The sequence below is a fragment of the Trifolium pratense genome, linkage group LG3 (assembly GCF_020283565.1).
Source record: "Trifolium pratense cultivar HEN17-A07 linkage group LG3, ARS_RC_1.1, whole genome shotgun sequence".
Lineage (NCBI taxonomy): Eukaryota > Viridiplantae > Streptophyta > Magnoliopsida > Fabales > Fabaceae > Trifolium > Trifolium pratense.
The window spans coordinates 20,482,106-20,509,470 of record NC_060061.1 but is presented as its reverse complement, the minus strand read 5'-3'; the positions used below and the strand labels follow the sequence as shown (position 1 = coordinate 20,509,470).

Here is a 27,365-nt window from a genome sequence, read left to right as displayed (position 1 = left end):
CTTGGAGGTTTTTTAACATGTGCCTTATCTTATCTTATGTCACGTATTAGCATTTGCTTTATTTATATGGAGACTCGTATCTTTTTATTTTACTTCATTCACCATGTCTCTTCTTTTTTTATTAGTCAAAAAACGGAGACATGTTGATCTTTGAATTGTACCCTTGAGTTTTGATCTAGTCGTGAGGTCTCTTTGTCCTCGTTTAATACTTCCCCTGGTTCTTTTTATAAGACTTTTCAGGTTCATTCAATAATTAATGTATTTGTTGTATATTATAGACCAAAGACATTAGTAATTCAATAAACTTAAAAAATTGACCGTTTCTTATGAAAATGGCCGGAGGAGGGAGTAATACTTATAAAAAATTGGCACCGTATTAATATATGATTATAAGATAGTTCTTCTACAATATCCATTCAGTAAACCACAACTTAAGAGTAGAAGTCAATGAAGATCATGAAAAAAGTCAAAAACATTAGAAGTGCAATCCATCCATCCTATGAAACTGATCAATCACCTCCGACTTGCCTTTTCCATGAGTCCTCTACAATCATAAATACAACCAGAGAGATACCGGCGACCAGTAAAATGCGGCGTGTTTGAATTCTGATCGCTTTTACGCACGAAAGGGGGACCACGACGATTGGTAAATGGAAGTTTTGACAACCGGCTCTGAGCCGTTAACCTTATCTATTTCACCAGAGAACTGCTCAATAGAAGGACTAAAGTAAGTCTTCCATATGCAAGGTGGTGTATATGTGCAAGATGCCTGCATCTTCCCGGAATATTGATCAGGTCGACCCTTCTTATATCCATCAACCGGATGATTAATCCGATCGCGACAATACTCACAGCCTGTTAGAACTTGAAAGGAGAATGAGGGAAATCAACAATGAGAGAATGATGGAAATTGAGAGAGTAAAGGGAGAATTATTATTGATCAAGATTGTGTTGTAATTACAATGACTAATGTGCTTATATACACATTCAATCTAACTAACTATGGTTACTCTAACTAACTCACTAGTTAGTTGCTTACAACACAAGTAACATAAATTGTAACTAACTTCTAACTTGAATTATTCCTTCAATACTCCCCCTTAATTCAAGTTCTCCATGCTAAACACATTAAGCATTTTCCTCATGTCTTTGAACTTGTCAATTTTCAATGGCTTGGTAAGCACATCAGCTATCTGCTTCTCTGTACTGCAGTAGCTAAGCTTGATCCTCCCTTTAGTGACTTGGTCTCTCAAAAAATGAAACTTAGTTTCAATATGCTTACTTCTCCCATGAGCTATGGGATTCTTGGCCAGATTTATGGCTGATTTGTTGTCAACCATAAGCTCTACTCCATCTTCAATATCTATTTTCATTTCCTGCAGCAGAGATTGCAGCCATATACCTTGACATGCTGCATTGCAGGCTGATATGTACTCAGCTTCACATGTTGACAATGCTACTACATTTTGCTTTTTAGAGCTCCATGAAATAGGGCAATCAAACAGTGTGAATACATATCCTATAGTGCTTTTCCTTTCTACTTTGTCACCTGACCAATCAGAGTCACTATATCCAATCAATTTGCCTTTCTTTCCATCTGAATTTGGATATAGAACACCATACTCCATTGTGCCCTGCAAGTATCTCAGTATCCTCTTCACTGCTTGCATATGAGATAGTTTAGGTGTTTGCATGAACCTACTGACTATCCCTACACTGTGACAAATGTCAGGCCTTGAATTGCAGGCATATCTCAGGCTTCCAACCATCTGCTTATACAATGTGCTATTGACATTGCTGCCTTCATCATCATTACTCAGGCTTGAAGCAGTTTCCATTGGTGTATTGGCTGGGTTGCAATTCATCATGTTGAATCTTTTCAATATGTCTGAGATATATTTTCTCTGGTGAATCAACATTCCCTCTTTAGTTTTAGTGAATTCCAGTCCAAGGAAGTATTTTAGGCCTCCCAGATTGGTCATTTCAAATTCTGAGCTCAGCTGACTTGTTAACCTTTCAATTTCTCTTTTGTCACTGCCTGCTATCAGTAAATCATCCACATATAAGCATACTATGCAGAGTTTACTCTGAGTTGAGCCTTTCACATAAATTCCGTGTTCAACTGTGCACTTTGAATATCCAATTTTGTTCAGAAATTCATCTATCCTCATGTTCCAAGCTCTAGGTGCCTGTCTCAGGCCATATAGTGCTTTATTCAGCCTCAATACATGATCCTCCTTTCCCTTAACTGGGAAGCCTTGAGGTTGTTCAACATATACTTCCTCCTCAAGTTTGCCATTGAGAAATGCAGACTTGACATCAAGTTGAACAAACTCCCATCTGAAGTGATTAGCTATTGCTACCACCAATCTTACAGTTTCAATTCTTGCTACTGGTGCAAAAAATTCTGAGAAATCAATGCCTTGCTTCTGAAGGAACCCTTTAGCTACCAATCTTGCTTTATATTTTGCTATAGTTCCATTAGGTAAATGTTTTAGCTTATAAATCCATTTGACAGCAATTGGTTTCTTACCAGGAGGCAATTGAGTGATACTCCATGTTGCATTTTTCTCAATTGAAGCAATTTCTTCTGTCATTGCTTGTCTCCATTCTTCATGCTTTGAGGCTTCAGCATATGTCAAGGGTTCAGTGTCAACAAATAGTGCCAGATGTACAATGTCACCATATGGAGTGACCATATCATCACTGACCCTTTCATAGTCTTGCAGAGTTCTATTTGGAACAATTGGTCTTTCTGACCTCCTTAGTACCACTGGTGCATTGTTTGAAGCTGGAGGTGGTGGCACAGTTGCTTCTTCAGGTGCTTGCTTATCAAGCAGCTCAAATGGTACATAGTCTCCATTATCTGATGTAGTATTGTTCCAATCCCAGCATTTATCTTCTTCAAATGTTACATCCCTGCTAGCAGTGACCTTTTTTGTAATGGGATTGTACAGTTTGTAAGCACCTACAGTGTGATATCCTATTAGTATCATTGCTTCACTCTTGTCATCAAGTTTCTTCCTCCTTTGATCTGGTATGTGTCTGTAGCACAAGCAGCCAAATACCCTTAGATGCTTCACTGATGGTGTGTGTCCTGACCAAATTGCTTCTGGTACCTTATTCATTTGCTTTGTTGGACATCTGTTCAGAACATAGCAGGCTGTAACTACAGCTTCACCCCAAAAACTGTGAGGTAGATTCTTTTCTCTTAACATACATCTGGTCATGTTCATGATAGTTCTATTCCTCCTTTCAGCTATTCCATTGTGTTGAGGAGTGTATGGAGCTATTACTTCATGCTGAATTCCATTTTCTGAACAAAATGTTTTGAAATCATTTGAGGTGTATTCACCACCACCATCACTTCTCAGAATTTTAATCTTCTTTTCTGATTGCTTTTCAACTAACAGTTTGAATGACTTAAAATTCTGAAGCACTTCATCTTTGCTCTTCATTAGGTGAATCCACATCATTCTGCTGAATTCATCAATGAATGATACAAAGTACCTGTTTCCTCCTAAAGATAGTGTGTCAAATGGACCACATACATCTGTATATACTACATCAAGTACCTGCTTGGCTCTCATTGCAATCTCCTTGACAAAAGACTTTCTTGTTTGCTTGCCTAACAAGCAATGTTGACATATATCTCTAGGGATCTTAATTGCAGGTAGTCCATTGACCAGTTCATTGTTTTGCAGATAACTCAAGCTTTTAAAGTTCAGATGACCATACCTCAGATGCCATAACCAAGCTTGGTCATTGATCTTTATTGTAGCCAGACATTGGGATTGATTTGCAGTCAAGGTGACTTGGAATGTTCTATTCTGAGATAGAGGAGCTCTCAGAATAGTGTTGTTCTAAGAATCATACACTTCCATGATGTTATTCTCCATATGCATAATGAATCCCTTCTCTAGTAGTTGTCCCATACTTAGTAAATTTGTTTTCATGTCTGGTACATATAGAACACCTGTGATGATGGCTTGATTTCCTTTCTTGCCTTTGATCAATACATCACCCACTCCTTCAGCTGGAATTGTTCTATTGTCTGCAAACCTTATTTTAGTTTTTGATGAACTGTTGAAGTTGATTAGCCAGTCTCTATGGCTTGTCATGTGATTGCTACAACCTGTGTCAAGATACCAATGTTCTTGATCATCTTCAGCATCTGTGATGGTTGCCATATACAGTGTTGGATCAGCCTCTGAGTCACTATCTTCCTGAGCAATATGTGCTTCAGCCTTATTCTTTCCTCCATACCTTGGAACCTTCTTGCCTCTGCAGTCTTTTGCAAAATGACCATATTTCTGACAATTGTAGCATTGAATCTTTTTCAAATTCACTTTTCCCTTCTTTTCTTGATTTGAACCATTACTCTGATGTGATGATTCTCCTTGATCACTGTTCTTCTTTGAATTATCTTGGTGATTGCTTTCTTTATGAGCCTTATCTTTCCCTTTCCATTTACCATTGCCTTTCTTGATTGCATGAGCTTGCAGTGCCTGATCTGCAGCTCTATCTTTCTGTCTTTCACTCAGTCTTTGATCATGTGATTCCAAAGAACATTGCAGTTCATCCAATGTCATAGTGCTTATATCTTTGGATTCCATGATTGCAACAGTAATGTAATCAAACTTTGGAGCTAGGGTTCGTATTACCTTTTCAACAATAGCTGCATCACCCAATGTTTCTCCACAGCTTCTTATCTGATTTGAAATATTGGTGATTCTGTTGAAGTAGGCTGTGATTGTTTCAGTATCTTCCATCTGAAGCAATTCAAATTTTCTCTTCCATGTCTGCAATCGAACTTTCTTCAATTTCTCATTCCCTTCATGACATTTAGCAAGAATGTCCCAACACTCTTTTGCAGATCCTGCATTCTCAATCTTCTGAAAGTTTATCACATCAACACATTGATGGATAAAGAACATAGCCTTGAAGTCTTTCTTCTTGGAATTTCTGTGTGCAGTTCTTTGATTCTCATTTGCATCTGCTGGTAGTGGAGTCACACCAGTTTCCACCACATCTTGCACTTCTTGAAAGCCAAAGATGACTTTCGTCTGCTTGTTCCATCTATCCCAGTTGGAACCATCAAGAATCGGAAGTTTTCCTCCAAAACTGTTGCTCAGAGTTTCCAATTGGCTTGACATCTTCAAGCTTCTGCTGCACAGTGATCTTTCTTGAATCTTTAATGCCAAGAACCTTGAGGCTCTAGATACCAGTTGTTAGAACTTGAAAGGAGAATGAGGGAAAGCAACAATGAGAGAATGATGAAAATTGAGAGAGTAAAGGGAGAATTATTATTGATCAAGATTGTGTTGTAATTACAATGACTAATGTGCTTATATACACATTCAATCTAACTAACTATGGTTACTCTAACTAACTCACTAGTTAGTTGCTTACAACACAAGTAACATAAATTGTAACTAACTTCTAACTTGAATTATTCCTTCAATACAACCAGCATGCTTTTCATCATCTTTTATAACCTGGAAAGTAGTGACTATGTCTGAGCCACTAACCCTGTGTATTTCACCAAAGAATTCCTCAATAGAAGAAGAAGAAGAAGAAGAATCCTTAGCCTTAAAGTTGCAATGGAACCAGGCAGGCTCCAAGACCAATAGGATTGCTATGCATAACAACCTCATCATCCTCTATAAGTTCATATTTGGTATGATATTGTTTTTGTTGAAGTAATCAAGTGCAAGATTAGCACAAAATATATTTTGTTTACGATACCATCGAGCACGATTCTCCAGAGAGTTGAGATCATTTTCCATCTCAAGGGAATCATTAGTTTCACCCTCCAATTCAACCGTTACTGGACCATTCATTCCTCCGTCTGTCTCATCTAATGAAAATATTTCTTAACAGAAATAGTGAAGATACACTGCAAGTCAACAACCTCTTTCACTTTCACAACTTATGGGGTTTTAGTTGTTTTCGAGAATTTTTACTTTACATCATATCATAAAAAAATTAAGTTCACACACGCACACATATATAAAGTATGAAATTTATAAATAAAATTTACATAAAATATTATTATTATCTAATAAAATTAGAAACGTCGATAGAACCAACATCAACCACAACATCTTATAGGTTATATAAAAAAAAAAAAACAACATCTAATATGAACCACCTTTAGAACCAACATCAAATAAAGATATCTTATAAACCATACTCTTTGAAGTTGGTCTTTGAACTTGCAAATCAATGTTCTTTGCACAAATACTTCAATTAATTATAATTTGTTTGTAACCAACAAATGTACTATTTCAAATTTAATATTATTAAAACGGTCAAATTTTCAATTAATATTTTTTTGTAACCGACAAAAATATAATGTAAAACTTAAGTTTAGAATGTTTTTATTTTATACAAAAATATTATAGAAAATTATTAAATGAATTTATTGTAAAATGAACCACAAAGAATGATGCATGAAAAACAAGTATTTGAGAGGAAAGAGAAAGATAAATGATTCTAGCTCATACATATTATAGACTAGAACATCGACCCATGCGGTGCACGGGTCTAATTAGCCGTAAGATATAATGATAAAATAAAATATGATAATTGCAATCATGAAAGGTATATGAAAAAATTTGAGTAACATTAAACGATAGTTCGACAATAAATTTGGATAAATATTCATACTAGGGGTGTGCAGAAAAAAAATACCCGACCGAAACCGAAAAAACCGAAAGTGAAAAACCGATTCGGGCGGGTTGAATTGGGTGAACCGGACCACATTTCAAGAAAAATCAGGTCTAGATGAGTTGAACCGGTCGGGCCCGGTTTTATTTAAACTCCACCCATACAGACCGAACCCGACCGACACATGTAAATATACAGCTATGTGAGTCAATGCCTCACTGCCCCAATGCATTTTTTCTCAAAATTTTGCAGTGCCTTGTCTAATCACAGGAAAAAAGAAAGAAAACCAATGCATAGCTATAGTATTATTAGTATGTGTCATTTTTCTTGAGACCCACAAAAGCAAACTAGTTATCATAGCATGCTACCCACTGACTAGTCTTCACATAATTTAATTGGCGTAACTTTCTAGTAGTCTCAATTTATTAGTAATAAAATTAATTTTAAGTATCAATATCTCTTTCTCTCTTGTAAGTAAAAAATAAATAAATTTCTTTACATCTTCTACCTGAGTCATATACTTGCAGAAGTCTCTCTCTCACCACAAACAACAAGTCTCTCTCATCATAAGTAATGGAGTAATTTCTTCTACAACACTAGATCTAACATACAACTACTAAGAACATTATTTTTGTGAGAGACTCAAACTCTATTCTTCAATTAACTCTAAAAAGTTCAGATCAAAATTTGAAACGATCCATCATTCTTTTTACTCCCATCTATTAAGCAAGAACAAACAATAAACATTCAATCTCAATCATCACTGTATCTTCTTCTCTTCAAATTTTTGATTCACTGTGTTTTTTTTATTTTCTAATTTCGATATTAGTACTCCTCTATCCATGACACTTCTCTTATGTTTTCGATTTTTCTCCTTTTGTTTTGTTTTTGTAAAACTAGTTTTTAATACCCGAATCAACCGATCCGTGTTACCCGTGACCCATGTAACCCGAGACCCGGAAAAACCGATGCAAAGTTCGGTCGAAATTGGGTCAGTATTATGTGTGATCGGTTTCATATGATTGGGCTAAATTGGAACCGAAACCGACCGCACCCGACCCGTGCACAGCCCTAATTCATACAAAAGAAATTATGGTATATTATGGATGACTTCTTATAGACTACATTGGAAGTCTTATTCGTATTTTCACTGTCATCGTCGATGATCAATATTTTTAATCCTTCTCTAGAAATAACTCTTGAAATAGCAACTGACAATGTGAAATCACTGACGACGGAAGATATATCCCAACATGCTTTAAAGATTGTCCCAAACTCTAATTAATAGTCATCGCAAAAAAAAAATCATTAAAGGAAATTGTCTCCGTTGAAATTTAAAAGGAATTCTTACGTCAGATGGTGTCAGAAAAAATCTAGGTATGAAAACCTGATCACCAATATTACTTCCTAAAATAATTTTTCACTCAAGAACACGTTTTCTCAATCTCGTAATAATAAGTCTTGTTTCATTGCATAATTCTAATTTTTTATTCAAACTCCTTAATAGCATAACTGGAACTCCAACTTTAAGTCTCAACTTGTTGTGATTTGGAAGTCCTGACGTAGAAATTGTTTTCAAAAATTCGGGAGTATGAACATCATCTACTATTTGACCATCTACATTATGTGCAAGTGGAGTATCATAGCTCAAATATGTTTTTTCTTCACCGAGAATTAAATCCAACATATAATCATTTATTGTGTCGACTATGAAATTTTTAGGAGGTAGTATAGCTCTATTTTGAAAATACATTATATCGTTCATGTTTTGTAAAAGTTGTGGATATGTGCTTTCAACGATAGAAGCAAGAGGATCACCTAAATTTGGAATCAGTAAATCTGATGGAATGTCAAGTTCTAAATCACCGTCGTTGCCATCTCCAACACCCAAAACCCATTCAGAAAACAATTTTCTCTGTTCAACGTCTGAACTCGAAGCACCACCGGGAAGCCTCATGTTTTTACTCAATGTTAAAACTTCACAAAAATTCCAAAGAACCGAACAATTAATAGTAGCATGAACAACTTATGGCCTTGTACCTTTGGATATTACTGGTAGAATTTGTCTGAAATCTCTGCCAAAAACAACTTTTCCACCGAAGAGAATGTGTTTATTTATTTTTTATCAACAGACTTGAGAATATCTTTTAAAGTTCGATCAACAGCTTTGAAGCAGTATTTTTGCATCATTGGTGCTTCATCCCATATAATGAGCTTTGCTTTTTGTATTAATAGCGCCAAAGGGCTTTTGGGAACTATGATACATGTTGAAAACTCGTCAACATTTAGAGGAATACAAAACCTTTGAATGTGTTGTTCTACCACCAGGTATAAACAATGCAGCAATCCCACTTGAGGCAATTGTTAAAACTATCTCACCTTTTGACCGTAATGCGGTTGACATGACCCCTACAGATAAATGTCTTCCCTGTACCGCCATAACCATAAAGAAAATGACAAAGCTCTTTCTTTTGTTTGTCAATCACATGGCTTCTTTTTTTAATCTATTTATGATTTTTTTAATCTTAGCTAGCCAAATGATTCAGGATAAGAAAATGTAAGTTTTTTCGTAAAATAAAACACAAAGAAAATGTATGATTTGATGATCTGCTAGATTTCTAATTATCAGTTTTTAATTGTATAAACTTTGTAATGAAAATTGGTGGTGCTTAATTGTCCTATGAAATCTTTAATATTTTATTGATGATAATTGATTCCTCAATATTGATGTAAATTAATTCCGCAAGTAATTTAATTGATTCATAACGTGAGTCAAATTTAACAATGTATCCTAATATTCGTTAAAAAAAAAGTATCCTAATATATTAAAAAAAAAATGTATCCTAATAACTAAATTATAATAATTGAGCTAGACGTGTACATTGGAGCGTTGCATGAGAGAAAAATAAAGAGTAATGCTTAATCTCTTGTTTTGGAAGTGAAAGAAAGCAGGGCCGGCCAGGAGGGTGTGCAAGGTGAGCCACCGCACAGGGCCTCAAATATTTAGGGGCCTCAAATTATTTATATCGGTTTATTAAAAAATTTATATATGTAAAAAAAAAATAATGACTTTGTTACTACTAAAAATATTTTAGTACTAAAAAAAATTAATAGACACACTCTTAATTTTATAAGTAACTTGCAGTTGATCGTAAAAAAAGAAACTAACATTTCAAGAAAGTTTTTTTCCTGAAGGAACCGTAAGTTGATAATGATATTAGATTGAAGATGTATTTTAATGTATTGATTAAAATATGTCGCTTTTAGATGTTATTTACTATGATGACTATTTTTTATGTTATTTAAGATTCAAATAGAGAATCACTTTAAAAAAAAACAATTATTAAAGATCTATTTATAATTTTCAAATGGGGCCTCCAAATACTCGAGACCGGCCCTGAAAGAAAGTAATAAATTTTTTTCGTTTGGTAGGAAAGCAATTGCATGAACGAAAAGAGAAAAAAACTATTATTTTGATTGGATATAGAAAATGATGAAGAAAAATCTAATATTTTCAAAAAAAAAATGTATCCTAATATGTTTAGTGTTTTTAGAAAGGGGTTTTGATGATGCTTAATTGTGGTATGAAATATTTCCTTTGAAAATTGATGGTGCTTAACATTTTATGTACATAATTTTAATTACAATTGATTTACTTGTCTTAGTGGTTGAAATGTTGTATTCATTTAATAAATTTCAATATTGTTGAAGGTGTTATAGTATGAGAATATATATATATATATATATATATATATATATATATATATATATATATATATATATATATATATATGGGAGCCCCTAATATGGACCTCAATTTAAAAGGATCATTGGTGGACCTCATTAAGTTACTTGCTATAGCAGGTCAAGTGATACCAATATTGTGGGACCGTTAAAAACTCGTTCTGCAATTGAAATGGTTACCTTCAAGGTTTGGTTTCATTTGGTTAGTTTCCATTGCCTAGTGAGCTAGTAACAAACCCATAAACCTCCTTCTCTTTACTAGTTGTGGTCTTGTAGATCCTTAAAAAGTTGTCTGTTAATAGTTTTACCCCACTTTCATTTGCAACTCTGTACCATTGAAACAAAAATTAAACTTTGAAGCTTCCATAGTAGTTGGTACTTGGTACTTGGTACCAACACAAGTGTGAGGTTATTTATTTTCAGGAAAGAGATGTGTTGGGCATGTAATCGACTAACAATTTATTGTCTTCTTGTTTAAGATTGTTACGACTACTGGAAAAACCATATAAGGATATTGCTTGAAATGAGGAAAAAAGTCATTGTCCATAGGTTTTTAAATTGATCAGATCTGTAACTTGAAAGTAGCTATTTATGTAGCTCCAAAACATCATATGCAGTGGCTTAAGATTCTTGAGAATGAGTTTGTGAGGGATTGATCTTGTGAGGGATTGATCTTGTGTCTGGGCCAACATTGCTATGTTTATTGAGCAGTTTTAGGACCAGAAAGAGAGCATAGAACGAGGAGGAGTACACAAAATGTCAGTGGACCCCACAAAATTGGTAAATCACCGGTTATAGCAAGTAATTTATTGAGTTCCACCCATGGTCCTTTAAAATGAGGTCCATATTAGGGGCTCCCATATATATATATATATATATATATATGGGGTTTTCTAACTTAGACCCTAGTTAGGTCTAAGTTAGCAAGGTGCACCTTTTGAGTTGGACAAAAATACCCATTTTTTTTTTTTGAAACAATAGAGCAACTGGGGCATGTATGTAATTTGCATCATAAAATAGCGCGCCCCCATGTCTTCTCGCGCCCCCCATGCAACAACAACAACTATTACATTTTTTAAATTTCTTCCAAATTTCGACCTCATTTTACGTGCGAATCGAACACCGATTTCAAAAACTAATACCGGAAACCTTTGTAAAATTGAAAAACGATCAAAATCCATATAAGGAACGTCGAGTTTCGTTGAGTATTGAGGGAGATCGAACCGGGTAAAAAACCGGGTCGCACGACCCGTTTCTGCGTAAAACGGGTGGAGGGGACGATGAACAGTGCGCGTCGCCCACGCCCACTCTCACCGGCGGCGCGTGGGGGCGCGTGCGGCCTCAGGGAGGCTCTATTTGTTTTTTAGTTTTTCATAATAAAATAGTAGATAATATTCTGGAAATTTTGGTATATTTTATGAAATTTTTGGAGACCTGAAACTATTTTTAGTTAATTAAATGAGTAAACAGGTAATTAAAAATATTATAATTCTGTAAAAAATTTCCAAAATTTTATGTAAAGTACTATGAATTATTTAGAACCTTCTTGTGTACCTCACTCTCCCTAGTTCAAGTCATGAAATTATTTTCACAAATCCCGCTGATTAAACCATTTAACAATAATAATGATTTTACAGAGTTGTACTCTGAAACCAATTTTTTTTTATTTGTTTCTAATAAAATAGTAGATAATATTCTGAACCTTTTGGTATATTTTATTAAATTTTTGGAGACCTGAAACTATTTTTAGTTAATTAAATGAGATAAAACGGTAATTAAAAACTATTGTTTGCTTCTGAAACCATTTTACTGGTAGAATGGTTGCACATAGTTGTATTCTGAAACCATTTTACTGGTAGAATGGTTTCGGTGAGTAATTTATTAATTGTGTTTGCTTCTGAAACCATTTAGCTGGTACAATGGTTTCAGAGAGTTGTACTCTGAAACCATTTTGCTGGTAGAATGGTTTCAGTAAGTTGATTCTTAGTTATTTGCTTCTGAAACCATTTAGCTTGTAGAATGGTTTCAGAGAGTTGTACTCTGAAACCATTTTCCTGGTAGAATGATTTCAGTGAGTTGATGTAAGGTAGTGAAAAATGAGATTAAGGTAGTGAAAAATTGGGTTTTTTTTTTCTGTGTCCAAATCAAACGAACCAAGTCTCTATTTGTAGAAAAAAAAAAATTATGAATTTTGGTATAAAAATAAAAAAATAAAAAATTAATTTACAACGAAATAATTGAGTTTAAAGTATTAAATTGGAAAAAAACAGGCGAGCCACCAGGAACTGACACGTGTCCCTGCAATTGTCAAAAAAATTTCTCTCTCCCCCCGCGCGTGTGTTGCACGCGCCTGTTTTTTGTGGCTTACAGCTTGCCACGTGTCCTGGGGGTGGGAAAAGAAATGGGGGCGCGTGTGAAATAGGGGAAAATTACAGAAATGCCTCTGTTGCTCTATTCTTTCAAAAATTAAAAAAATGGGTATTTTTGTCCAACTCAAAAGGTGCACCTTGCTAACTTAGACCCAACTGGGTCTAAGTTAGAAGCCCCCTATATATATATATATATATATATATATATATATATATATATATATATATATATATATATATATATATATATATCACACGTGATAATAACTTTCCAAATTTCACATGATAATTATTCTCTAAATTTATGATCATATCCGATGCAAAAAAAATCATTATCAGAAAAGACATAAAAATATTTCTTGATGAATAATATAGTCAATAATAATTTTGATATGATATACTTTTAAAACTGATGGTGCTTATCAATTATTGCACATAATTTTAATTATAAATGGTATACTTGCCATAATGGTTGAAAATATTGCCTTGCACCGAAGGGTTGTTGGTTCGAATCATAGTCAAGACAAAATTGTATTATTTTTTAATAAAAATTGCAAGATAAAATGGAGGGAAAACAGGGAAAACAAATTAGGGTTTAGGGTTTGCTTGAGGTTTGCTTGTGTATACAAGCTTATAATATAAAAGATTTCAATGAAAAGACATAAAAATATTTCTTGATGAATAATATAGTCAATAATAATTTTGATATGATATACTTTTAAAACTGATGTTGTAACGACCCAATTTTCATATTATTATTTTTATGTGTTAAAATATTTTATTTAACGTGGCATTTTAATTAAGTTAATAACTAGGGTTATTTATCGAGTACTTTAGTTATTAAGCGAGTAGAGTGAGAGTTAACGCGAGTTGGGCCAAGCGATTGGGCTTGAGGCCCAATGGGCCTTATGGACTTGTGAGGAGGGCGCCATATGGCCAAGGGGAAGAGAGGAAACATTTCATTTTTCTTGTTCTTGTGAGAGTTTAGAGAGAAGGGAGAGCTCAAGGAGCTAGGGCAAGAGCTTGGAGGAGGGATTCGAGGAGCAATCGTGGAGCTTTCGTCGGATTAAGGTAAGAGAGTAGATTTCATATTCGTGGGTGACCCGAGGAAGGGGAGAATGTCGATTTCTCCTCACCCGAACTTCCTCCACCCCATTTTCGTTTTAGTTGTGAATGGATTTTCTTTATGGAAATCGATTCTAAGGTTCATAACATGTTTAACATGCTCTTATCATGATGTATGAACGAATTTATTGGATAAAAACGATGTTTATGAAAGATTAAACTCAAGAACTTTGTGTTCTTGAGTGTTTTGAGTAAAAGTGATAAATCCTTACTTTTTCGTAGTAAAAATGGTAGATCGGTGAAATGAACCGTCCTTTTGTGTTTAGATATGCTTGTTATGCTTGAATATGAACTTATTTGGGGTTTATAACATGAAAAATGGGATTTTTGGGCGTTTTTGTGTAGAAAACGCATGTTTTTCCGCCTCAGGCACCATAATTTCCGCCTGAAACGGCAGATCAGTGAGCAGCCAACCTTTCAGAAGTTTCTGCGCCTCAAACGTAAACTTTTGCGCCTCAGGCGTAAACTTCCGCCCCAAACGTAAATATTTCCGCCCCAGGCGTAAATACTGCAGATTTCACCAATTTTTCATCTGCTATCTTCCTTTGCATGTATTTTCAATCAGTGTCTTATTCTTACATGATTGTTGATGATTGTTGATGATTGTTGATGCTTGTTGATGCTTATAACGATTGTTAATCATGTATGAAGTATAAATGAAGAATATTAAGGTGTTAATCAACTTAATAAAGAAGGATATTAGAATTATGTTATTCTAATAAAGACGGATATTAAGGTATTGATTATCTTAATAAAGACGGACGTTGGATAGTGTTCCACGTTATTGTTGACGGGCTATATGCCAAAATTGTTGATGAATATATTCATGAGTTTTGAGTGCATGCATCATGAATATTTAGGGATATTGGCTTGTCCAATAAAGAAGGATATCGAACTATATTTGTTTGATAAAGACGGATATCGGAGGTGAAATACTCTGATAAAGACGATGGTACCACATGCATTAGAGGTGTCTAGAGGACATAACATGAATGTGAAGCATTAGATTGCATTAGGGATTATGTGTGCATTTTATTATAAATGATGTTTGACACATACTTGGTAAATGTTGATTGTTAATCCGTATGTGAGTAGCAGAGTCCGTCATGACTATAAAATGAACAACGCAGGGTCCGTCATGACCATAATCTGAACAATGTATTTGTTGATGTTTTGGTATTGTCTGAGACGACGTGAAACTATATGTTTGGTATATAATTGTAGATGATTGATTATGTGATAAATGAAGTAATATGCATGATATATGAATATGCATGAATGATGGTGATGTATATGTATAATGTATGATTATGCATGTTTTTATGAAGAAGTGTTTAAGTACAATTTACTTACACTTGTATATTTTGAGTATGTTATCTAACTCTCTTTTATGTGTTATGTGCTGGACCGTTGGGGGTCCAGATTTTACAGGATTTTGTGGTATTCGATGTCGAGTCGTCGGTGAAGCTCCGCTCTGATTGTGACACGGGAACAGGGGTTTTATATTGTATATAGAGTCTCCTTATCTAGGTTGTTTTGTATAATCAATAAATATATTATTTGATTTAAGATTTGTATAAACACTGTTTTTACTAATTAATTACATTAGTATTATTTTGATAGAGGAGTGTAATACTCGAACCGATATTCAATAAATTAAATGTGATTTTCCGTTGCGTATTTTGAAAAAGATTTTACTAAAAGTAGAAATATATAAATAATGGGTTTGGGTGTTACAATTGGTATCAGAGCCCCGTTGTCTTCGGACTGTGTGGGTTATGTGTCGATCAGAGCAGGTCTATGCAGTCAGACCAAGTGAGTATTGTGTGTCTGTCGTGTTTGTCTAACAATATTGTTGTGTTTGTTTTGTGAAATCATTCATGTTGTTCATTTAGGAACTATGAGTGATGTGAATTGGATTAATTATTCGTTCTTTTTGTGATTAATGGTGTGAGTGTTATACTCCTATGTTTATAATAGTTGTATATGCGTAGAGTTTAACCTTTTTGTAGTTTAAACTTGATGGATTGATGCTTATTTGCTAATTGTTGATGATCCGGCATGATGTAAAACTGCATGTGACGATCCGGCATGATATAAAACTGCATGTGGTAATGATTTGAAATAATTTTAAAAACTAATATTATTTCTTGAAGATTTTGATGAAAATATAGAGTTATTTTCTTTTGGGTGAGTGAAAATTAATTTTCAAAATGGTGAGAAGAGTAGGATATTAATGTGTCCTGGTATGTGTTTGTTATATGTTTGTTTATAACATGTGCTAGATGATTACTAGGAATTTGAATTGCTATGCGTTTTATGAGTACAAACATGAAGACCTCATAATTCTATGTCGTGATTGTTGATGCATGATTCTAATTTTGCTTTCAAGTCTATAATGATGTTATATGCTTGATGTTTTGAATTTTGTGGATTAGTGAGTCGAGAAAACGAGAGTTTAGTGAGCGTAAGTTCAAAACCGTAGCAGAGCACCCAGATTTTTGGATGTGCTCGCTAGGCGAAGAATGAACCTCGCTGAGTCTCGCTAAGTCTCGCTAAGTCCTGTGAATGTTTGTGACTTGTCTCGACGGGAGCTCGCTAGCTTTTGCTAAGCGAGGGAGCCAGACAAGAATTTTATTTTGTTGATGTCTTGTTCTGAGTTGATTTAATGTGAGTATGAATTATTGCTATGCAATGCTCATTTTTCTTGTGTTGTTTTGATTTCCTAACTTTGAGAAGTGAGGGGAGTATAGGTTACTTGAATGCTTGCATGATTTTGTGTGAGTGTTTAGGTATCGTGGGTTAGGTTTTGTCCCTTGTATGCGACATGCGTGTAAACGATGTCGATACTAGTTTCTTCTTAGGAAGAATATGTTTAGAGACGATAGAACCGTTAGGTGTGAGCACCAGAAGTTCTAGTGGAAGAGTGTAGGTGGGTTTGAGATAAGTGGGGGAGAAGGTTATATCCCTCCGAGATGTTTCGATCGTGAGAAGATGAGTAGAGATGTTCTTGAAGCGGAATATTCAGGAATTGGCGACGTTGTTCGAAGTGGAATGAATGGGCGCAACAAGTTGTGAGAAACTATTAGAAGAGGAGTTGTCGGACCAAGTGTTTCGCCGTGAGGCGTTAGTGAGATTGGTTAAGTGAGATGAAGAGTATTCAGAACGGTTGGAGATCGTGTGTTGCACTAAATGTATGGAGGCGTGTTTTGTGGACCAAAGTTGAAGTACATGTTTGATCGAAAGGAGTCGAATATGAGGAAGAGGGAGTGATTAGGATTCTTGAGAGGTGATGATTTTGAAGTAAGTTGTCATCCAAGGGGATCGGATGTTGTACCGGATGTTGGAGTAAGAAGTTTTACGTGAGTCGTGCATATGGTAGTATGTTGAATTGGTTGAACAAGTCGGAGTTCTAAGTCTAGTGTGCGAGGTGATTTCTAGAAGAGGTTTGAGAAACTTAGAGAAAGAGATGTGAAGATTAGTGAACTGTTGGTGTTAATTAATTGATGAAGGGAAGTAGGTTTTAAAGTAGATGATAATGGAATTGAGAAATATCATAATAGGATTGGTATGTTTGTTGAATCGTTGGAAGTGAGGATTGTATGAGTAGTCGAGTTTATTCGAAGATGGAAGTAGGATAACAATTCGAAAGATTGTGTGAGAGGCTTGCCGAAGAAAGGGTAATTGGATTTGGATAATGACAGGGCAATTTGTGTCGAAGTTGAATGAGATCCTAGAAGTGGAGATGAAGCTAAAAGAGAGGTATCATTTTTGAATGATGAAGAATAAGAAAGTTAGCCGTTGGAGAACGTATTAAGAGTGAGTAAGTATTTACCAGAAAGTTTGAATTCATGGAATGAAAGAGTCGGTAGAGACTAGTTTTGTTAGATGCATCGTGGATGTTGATGTAGTATGGTCTCATCGTGGACGACGGAATGATAGTGATTCGAGGAATAAACTTAAGATGTATTTTGGACGAGAATTTTGGAAATTTTCTAGATGTCATATTGAGAGTAGACAAGGAGTCATTAGTAAGAATACTAAGACAAAGGTTGATTAGAATTTAATGGATAGAATTAGGTCGAATGGCGAATATTTGGAGCTTTGTAGATTTAATTCAAGAGTTTGATTTTGGTATCGGATGTACTAAGGAGGAGTTTAAAGATAGCTATCCAAAGAGAGATGATGATTGGTAGAGGTCGTAAGTGAATAAGAATTCGATGAGTGAATAAACGGAGAAGAGTATGCTTGTTGCAATGCAAGATGATGAGGAACATCGATAGATGGATTATGGGCAAATTGAAGATGTCGTTTGGAATCAACGAGATAGAGGTTATGATTGTTCGGAGAACCAATTTTAGGCGGTAGCCTAATTTTGAAGTGGCGAATTGCTAAGGGATTAAGGAGAAGTGGTATTGGAAAATGTTTGCGTTAAGGAATGCAAATATTGGTTGAGAGATTACTTGGGAACAGAGTAGTCGTATTGGATTCGACTCAATGTGAGAAAAGAATTTGACGGTTAGAGACGGTAGTTTTTAGCATGTGTCAATGAAGTTTGAGAATGTTGGTCATCAAGTGATTGTTGGAATTGAAATATCGAGTGATAAGTTGGAATAAGATTCGAATATGAATAAGTGATGTAACACGGTTAAGTGATTCATGAGGGAATCAGAGACTTATAGGATTTGTGGAGTTATGGAGTATTCAACGGAAGTATCTTTCGGAGAGTTCGATTGGTTGTACCTATTTTAGGGTAACGTTGTGAGGTCGTAGAATGTGAGTCTATGGATGTTTCGTGCGAAGTTGACGTTTTAGCGGTTTGATAAGAATGGTTTGTGCCGATATCATGATTGTTGAATATTTATCGACAAATTGAGGAACTGGCCGTCCTTGATCTCTTGTTGATAAATGGACAAAAATTGTGTTGGATGGGATAAACTAATTTTGTCAAACTTGGTAATGTGTAGCGTTTTGAGCGTTTCGTTGGAGGGTCGGATACAGGAGTTATCTGGAGTTGTTTTAGTCGCGTAATTTTCGAGGGCGAAAATCTTTTAAGTGGGGGAGAGTTGTAACGACCCAATTTTCATATTATTATTTTTATGTGTTAAAATATTTTATTTAACGTGGCATTTTAATTAAGTTAATAACTAGGGTTATTTATCGAGTACTTTAGTTATTAAGCGAGTAGAGTGAGAGTTAACGCGAGTTGGGCCAAGCGATTGGGCTTGAGGCCCAATGGGCCTTATGGACTTGTGAGGAGGGCGCCATATGGCCAAGGGGAAGAGAGGAAACATTTCATTTTTCTTGTTCTTGTGAGAGTTTAGAGAGAAGGGAGAGCTCAAGGAGCTAGGGCAAGAGCTTGGAGGAGGGATTCGAGGAGCAATCGTGGAGCTTTCGTCGGATTAAGGTAAGAGAGTAGATTTCATATTCGTGGGTGACCCGAGGAAGGGGAGAATGTCGATTTCTCCTCACCCGAACTTCCTCCACCCCATTTTCGTTTTAGTTGTGAATGGATTTTCTTTATGGAAATCGATTCTAAGGTTCATAACATGTTTAACATGCTCTTATCATGATGTATGAACGAATTTATTGGATAAAAACGATGTTTATGAAAGATTAAACTCAAGAACTTTGTGTTCTTGAGTGTTTTGAGTAAAAGTGATAAATCCTTACTTTTTCGTAGTAAAAATGGTAGATCGGTGAAATGAACCGTCCTTTTGTGTTTAGATATGCTTGTTATGCTTGAATATGAACTTATTTGGGGTTTATAACATGAAAAATGGGATTTTTGGGCGTTTTTGTGTAGAAAACGCATGTTTTTCCGCCTCAGGCACCATAATTTCCGCCTGAAACGGCAGATCAGTGAGCAGCCAACCTTTCAGAAGTTTCTGCGCCTCAAACGTAAACTTTTGCGCCTCAGGCGTAAACTTCCGCCCCAAACGTAAATATTTCCGCCCCAGGCGTAAATACTGCAGATTTCACCAATTTTTCATCTGCTATCTTCCTTTGCATGTATTTTCAATCAGTGTCTTATTCTTACATGATTGTTGATGATTGTTGATGATTGTTGATGCTTGTTGATGCTTATAACGATTGTTAATCATGTATGAAGTATAAATGAAGAATATTAAGGTGTTAATCAACTTAATAAAGAAGGATATTAGAATTATGTTATTCTAATAAAGACGGATATTAAGGTATTGATTATCTTAATAAAGACGGACGTTGGATAGTGTTCCACGTTATTGTTGACGGGCTATATGCCAAAATTGTTGATGAATATATTCATGAGTTTTGAGTGCATGCATCATGAATATTTAGGGATATTGGCTTGTCCAATAAAGAAGGATATCGAACTATATTTGTTTGATAAAGACGGATATCGGAGGTGAAATACTCTGATAAAGACGATGGTACCACATGCATTAGAGGTGTCTAGAGGACATAACATGAATGTGAAGCATTAGATTGCATTAGGGATTATGTGTGCATTTTATTATAAATGATGTTTGACACATACTTGGTAAATGTTGATTGTTAATCCGTATGTGAGTAGCAGAGTCCGTCATGACTATAAAATGAACAACGCAGGGTCCGTCATGACCATAATCTGAACAATGTATTTGTTGATGTTTTGGTATTGTCTGAGACGACGTGAAACTATATGTTTGGTATATAATTGTAGATGATTGATTATGTGATAAATGAAGTAATATGCATGATATATGAATATGCATGAATGATGGTGATGTATATGTATAATGTATGATTATGCATGTTTTTATGAAGAAGTGTTTAAGTACAATTTACTTACACTTGTATATTTTGAGTATGTTATCTAACTCTCTTTTATGTGTTATGTGCTGGACCGTTGGGGGTCCAGATTTTACAGGATTTTGTGGTATTTGATGTCGAGTCGTCGGTGAAGCTCCGCTCTGATTGTGACACGGGAACAGGGGTTTTATATTGTATATAGAGTCTCCTTATCTAGGTTGTTTTGTATAATCAATAAATATATTATTTGATTTAAGATTTGTATAAACACTGTTTTTACTAATTAATTACATTAGTATTATTTTGATAGAGGAGTGTAATACTCGAACCGATATTCAATAAATTAAATGTGATTTTCCGTTGCGTATTTTGAAAAAGATTTTACTAAAAGTAGAAATATATAAATAATGGGTTTGGGTGTTACAGATGTTGCTTATCAATTATTGCACATAATTTTAATCATAAATGGTATACTTGCCATAATGGTTGGAAATATTGCCTTGCACTGAAGGGTTGTTGGTTCGAATCCTAGTCAAGACAAAATTGTATTATTTTTTAATAAAAATTGCAAGATAAAATGGAGGAAAAACAGGGAAAACAAATTAGGGTTTAAGGTTTGCTTGAGGTTTGCTTGTGTATACAAGCTTATAATATAAAAGATTTGGATCTCATCTCCACCATGTGATTTATTTGCACCTCAAAATACTACTATTTTATCGTACAATCATTTTATTTATAAGATAAAGGATGTGCATTTTAGTGTAAATCAGTTTTACACCAACGTCCAATAAAAAAAAAATATACGAGTATTATTTTTAAAACACAATTACAAAATAAACCTATTTAACAAAATAATTTGATGAGATGATTTGTTTTTCATTGAACGATGACGTAAAACTATTTTATGCGGGATATACCTCATTAAACTCTGTTTGCATTCAAAAGTCATTTGAGTTCAAAATAAAGTACTATCATCACCATTGATTTTAAATTTTTATTTTTCCTTTTGAGAAATCAGCTTAACTTCTCTATTTGTCCTCTTTCTTCTTTATTTGTCCTCTTTCTTCTGTCACCTTGGTGCATTCATTTTAGTTGCACAACCGAGTATACTTTTGATTAATCCATTTTGTAAAAAAAATACATTGGAGAAAATGTATTCAAACACGAAAACTCATTGCTAAAATAAAATTTATTAAAAATTATGTTTGCAAACTTTAATCCAAAATGTCCTAGGAATTTATTTTACCACGCTATCCATTTTTTTGCGTGCCTTACGAATTTATCAAAAACTCTTGTCCACTACTTATGTAGCGGATACCTCCCAAATAAATCTTATTAATTTTTTTTATAACATTCGCTACTTATTCATTACATCCCAACTCATTTATGTTTTTAAGGCCGAAAATACTACAAGGGGTTAACCGACCCGACCCGACCCGAACCAGTAACCGACCCGATCGGGACGATCCGAAACTTTTTCTTCATGCTTTTTTGTCTTGGTTCATCAATGGAGGATCCGAGTAGAAAACGAGTTCCTTCTCATTTCTCATTCTAGAGAGAGAGAGAGAGATTACACAATGACAGTAGCAGCAGGAATCGGGTACGCGTTGATAGCTCTAGGACCATCTCTCTCCATCTTCGTTTCCGTCATTTCCAAAAAGCCATTCTTAATTCTAACTGTTCTCGCCAGGTTCGTCAATTTCATCTCAATTAATAATTCCCACTTTCTATCACTAATTAATTACTGTTAATTTTAAGTTAGGGTTTTGTAGTAATAATTATTACTTCGAATTAAGCTTTTTCTGTTCTGTAACGTTGTTTAGTTGTTTAATTAGGTTTTTATTGAATTTTGTTTATTTTTCTTTGATTGCAGTACATTATTGTGGCTTATAAGCTTGATAGTGTTGTCTGGAATATGGAGGGGTTTTCTTCCACTGAATTCAACTGCATGGTGGCCTTATGGAATACTCATTTTATCATCTGTTGCTTTTCAAGAAGGCCTTAGGCTTTTCTTCTGGAAAATATTCAAGTAAGCTTAATTTCCAGCTATTTTCTTTGCAACTGGAGTTTGATCTATGAAGCAAAGACTATAACACCAGACACGACACTGCTACGTAGACACACTGATAGTTCGAGTAAGTGAAACTGTGAAAGTGATTAAATATAACCACGTGTGTGACATATGTAGGTATCAGACACCAACACGCGTCAGACACCGAACACAAGTTCAATCTGATTATTGGGTTGGATGTTTTTAGAAACCCCCTTTATGTTAGTTTGAAAAAATGCAACTGATTGAATGTAAATCATATGAGTTGGTAGTGTGTCAGACACTAAACGCACTTTCAATCTGAAGTATCGGTGTGCGACTTAGCTTCTAAGCCATTATCATTGTTATTATTATTATTGGATTGGATGTTTTCTAGAAACCCCTTTGCAATAGTCAACGAGGTTGGTCGAGTGGAAGCATGTTTAGTTTGTGAGTGAGGAGAATATATACAAGAGTACTCTTTAGTGGGAGGTTTCTGGCTAGATTGATTGTGATTTGTGAAAGACATATGCCTTGGGGAGGGGTTGTACCAGAAACTTTTTACAATATGATAAGGAAATTGTTACTATTTTAGAAACTGTTTTTAAAAATTATGGTTGTAGTTCTTATGTTGCTACTGATTATGGGTTACTGTTTTATTTTTTGGCTGGTCTTGTGTAGGAGGTTAAAAGATATTTTAGATGCTTTTGCTGATAAAGTAGCAAAGCCACATCTTTTCCTGACAGATAAGATGCTGATTGCTCTGGGTATGAAATGGAGGTTTTCGGTGTTTTCAATCCTTTGTATTTTGCATTTATTTCTCTAGTATTTGTTCCACCAGATTTGAATTATAAGATAACACTCTTCCCTATCATTTTCCATTTTCTTTTGGCATTTAACCACATCTTGATGAGTTGATTGAATTTAATTTCACGATAAAATGAATCCATTGTTGAGATGCTATCGAGAAAAGATATTGCTAAATGAAATAAAATCTGTATATCATAAATAATAATCTGTGTTGATGAAATGTCTTTCGTATATTTTTCACAGCTGGTGGTTTGGGTCATGGTGTAGCCCATGCCGTGTTCTTCTGTATCAGTCTATTAACTCCTGCATTTGGACCAGCTACATATTTTGTTGATAAGTGTTCAAAGGTTCCATTTTTCCTTCTTTCTGGTGAGAATTTCTCCACCTCTAGCTCTCATGCGCATGGGATTTTGCAATTTCAAACTTTTGGAAATTTTTGTACCTGAGGCGTAACTGTATATTTATTTCATTAATGTGAATCTATGGACAATTAGAGATGGACTGGAGTTGGTTTAAGAGAATCTTGAACCGTACTTTTCTGTTAAGCCTCTGTTTTTAGTGCATAAACAACAGCGACTAGGATTTTTTAATTTACTTGAGAATTTATGTTTATAATATTTCATTTCTTTCCTCCAAATTATTCACTGTTTTTTATATGATTGCAGCGATTATTGCTCTTGCATTTGTCACCATCCACACCTTTTCAATGGTCATTGCATTTAATGGGTATGCAGAGGGGAACAAAGTGGATCGTTATTTTGTTCCCATTGTTCACGTAGTTGCAGGGATGGTGGTAAAAACTCACACTTTGCATATATATTTCAGCCCTATTGTTTACACAGCAACTTTAATTATACATATTTTCTATCTCTCTCTGCCTCTCGCTTTTGTTCTGTTACCAAAATCATATTAGCTGCAATTGTCCAGCTAATTGTTACAAATCGATATATTTACAACATAAGGCCAGTGCCTGAGCAATGATGAAAATTTATACCATATCCTTTGTTGTGCAACTAATGGACTCTTGAACGCAAATAATTTATTCAACATATCAATTGTGTCTAGTTTGTTTTATGACTAGTTTACATCAATCATTTTGGAGCTTGTTATTTAGATTACCTGATAATTTAAAATCTAATCCATCTTGAATATTAAAAATTACATTGCCAAGGTTAGAAATACACAGAACAGTGATGTGGAATGATTTTCTATTGTACTCCAGCATAGGTGAAATGAATAACTTAAATATCATAGTTTCTTACAATTAAAATCAGAAATGCTTTATGGCCAAACTAACGACGCTGCCGACAATGTTGCCTTTGTTTTAGTTTGCTGGTACCGTCAGTTTTCTTGGCATTGCTTTAACTTTGTGTAGCCAATGTGCCACATTAAGAAAGCCATGTGGCAAACTAAAATAAAAGCAACATAGAAAATGCAGCTCACTGATGTCACAGTAGTTTATAGTCAGTACAACTTTTGTTATTTTGCATATTCGCAAAGTTTGCAAGATGATAAACATAACTGCTTTGGGATGTAGGAATAGGATAGAAATAAATTATTTAATCTGTATTCCCATAGGAAAAGCTTTCATCTAGGTGATTGCTTATAGCAAGTCAAGCATGAATAGATTGCAAGTGACTTGACTTTATGTACACTTCAATTTGTTATGTTGATAATGTAGTATCCTGTGGTACCTATCTGCTTGAATTTGGTCTATTTCAGAAAACAATGAAACTATAATAGAAAGAAACAACCTGCATACATGCTTTGAATTATTGTTACTGATTAGAAACTATGATTTCCTTGTGATTTTATTTTTCCCTTTCAATTAATGTTCAAAATTATGTTGGTTGACTTGCTGTTCTGTTATTCAGACAATGGTAAATCTGGCACCTGGGGGTTGTGCTGTTGGCATTCCTCTCCTTTATTTCACCGCGATCTTGACCTTAATTCATTGTGGGAGGATGGTTTGGAGAAGATTGACGGAAAACCCAATAAGACCGACTCACTCGTAATAAGTGATAATATTTTGTAAAAGGTATTGTTAATGCTTGCTTCGGCCCTCACCACTCTGGTTGGAATACGTTAATATACCAGTAGTTGTTTCGCATGGAATGTGTTTCATTGACATTATGCTCTCATTTCTTATTCAAATGAGCAGGGTTACTGTGAGGCATCGGTAGTTTCATCGAAGCAGGTTTATGGAAGTCTTACTGAGAGAAGCTGAAGTCTTTAGACATTTATGTCCAGCAAACAAAAAAAGGTAGTTAGATTAGTAAAGAGATTCATGTTAACGCTTTGAAATTTCACTTTATGTTGGATGTAGTTCCTTCTAATTTTAAAATATGTACTCTGTTAAATTGGTGTATTATAATAAGTGTATATATATGTTTTCACCTTGAAATGAAACCATCTTTTAACTTAAGCTGCTAAATGTACATGTATATGAACTTTGGTTTCAAATTAAGCTCAATTTAAGCCAGGTGTTAAATTTTCAATCTGGAAACGAGTTCACTTTAAATGATACACATACAAGAAAAATGACTATCTTCATTTCTCCGTTGTTACTGCGGATGCGGATCTTCTTGCCGAGTTTCAAAGGTTCACTGACGTCGTTACAAACTCGGATACACATAAGTGCACACCAGAAACTTGATAGGTTCTTGGGATGAAATATATTAATTAAATAATTCCTATTTTACCCCGTTTTTTGATTTTTTGATTTTATTTCATCACTCTCCATTCTTTCCCGTTCCTTCTTATTTATTTCTGCTTGTATGCTTACTACTTTCAAATACATGTTTCTTAATACTCCGTCCCAAAACAATGGTCTTTACGCATACCAATGCATAATTTGAACCATTAATATTTTTGTTTTCTTTCATGAAAAATTAAAAAAAATTTAATATTGTGAAAATATTCATTGAGACAAATCAAACAAGATCTTATTTGCTAATATTGTCTTATACATTAGTAAAAAATACGGTCAAAATAAATGTCAACAATTGTTTTGGGACGCAAAACTCGCATATTTTGCATATAACCGTATTACTATTTACCCTTCTTTTTATATAGAAATTATGCATTTGTTTGTTGTTGCTCTCCTTCATATCTTGGGAGAAAGGAAGGAGTTGACACTAATTTGGATGTTGTTCTTTTGGCCACATGAAGTCGAGGAATGGATGTGACCATGGCTGTTATAATTTCATATAATAGCATGATAAACTACTATTTTTTTCACAAGAGACAATTAAGACGATGCAAATATTTTAGGTTGTTTTGCTGAAAATTTGAGATATGATTTTGTCATTCAAGCTGAACTGCTGGTTGTTAGTGCCTTTAAGTAAAATCTAACCGTGTCTTGGAACTCAAGTAACATATGGTTGAAATGTAAGGTTTCACTTAGAGGCATGAATTTTATGGTTACTCATATATTTAAAGAGGAAAATCAATGTCCATATAAGTTAGCTAATATAGGTTTGTCTATTATAGATTTTCTTTTCAGAACGATATTCCTTCCTACATTGTTGATAGCTATCAAAGAAATAGGCCTTATTTACCAATTTTTCCGATTCACATCATTTTGAGAATGTTTTGGTTTGGTCCCCTTTTCTCTTTTTTGTAAGTGATATATCTTTAATATAGTTTCGGGTAGCAACACATTAGCCGCTAGTTTTCTTTGGAAAAAAACATAAAAATTGTGACAATAAAAGTTGATGTATCGGCTCTTCAAAAAAAAAATTGATGTATCGGATTATAGAATAAATACATCAATTTCTATTGACTCAATTCTCTCCTATAAAAAGAATCAGCGGGAGTGTCAATAAATTCAAAATAGGTTA

At 34.5% G+C, this 27,365-nt stretch overlaps 1 protein-coding gene across 1 annotated transcript; it reads left to right on the top strand.

The window, feature by feature from the left end:
- Positions 1-21,804: 21,804 nt before the first annotated feature.
- Positions 21,805-25,948, top strand: LOC123917439 (gamma-secretase subunit APH1-like). Its single transcript, XM_045969143.1, has 7 exons — positions 21,805-22,374; positions 22,558-22,713; positions 23,395-23,480; positions 23,767-23,892; positions 24,189-24,316; positions 25,398-25,561; positions 25,685-25,948. The coding sequence occupies exons 1-6, from the start codon at positions 22,262-22,264 to the stop codon at positions 25,536-25,538; spliced, it is 750 nt and encodes a 249-aa protein (XP_045825099.1). The 5' UTR covers positions 21,805-22,261; the 3' UTR covers positions 25,539-25,561; positions 25,685-25,948.
- The last annotated feature ends 1,417 nt before the right edge of the window (positions 25,949-27,365 follow it).

Coding starts and splice junctions, on each gene's coding strand:
- LOC123917439 (XM_045969143.1), top strand. CDS start 22,262: ATGACAGTAGCAGCAGGAATCGGGTACGCGTTGATAGCTCTAGGACCA. Junction 23,481..23,766: donor TAAGATGCTGATTGCTCTGG/GTATGAAATGGA, acceptor TATTTTTCACAG/CTGGTGGTTTGGGTCATGGT. Junction 23,893..24,188: donor TCCATTTTTCCTTCTTTCTG/GTGAGAATTTCT, acceptor ATATGATTGCAG/CGATTATTGCTCTTGCATTT.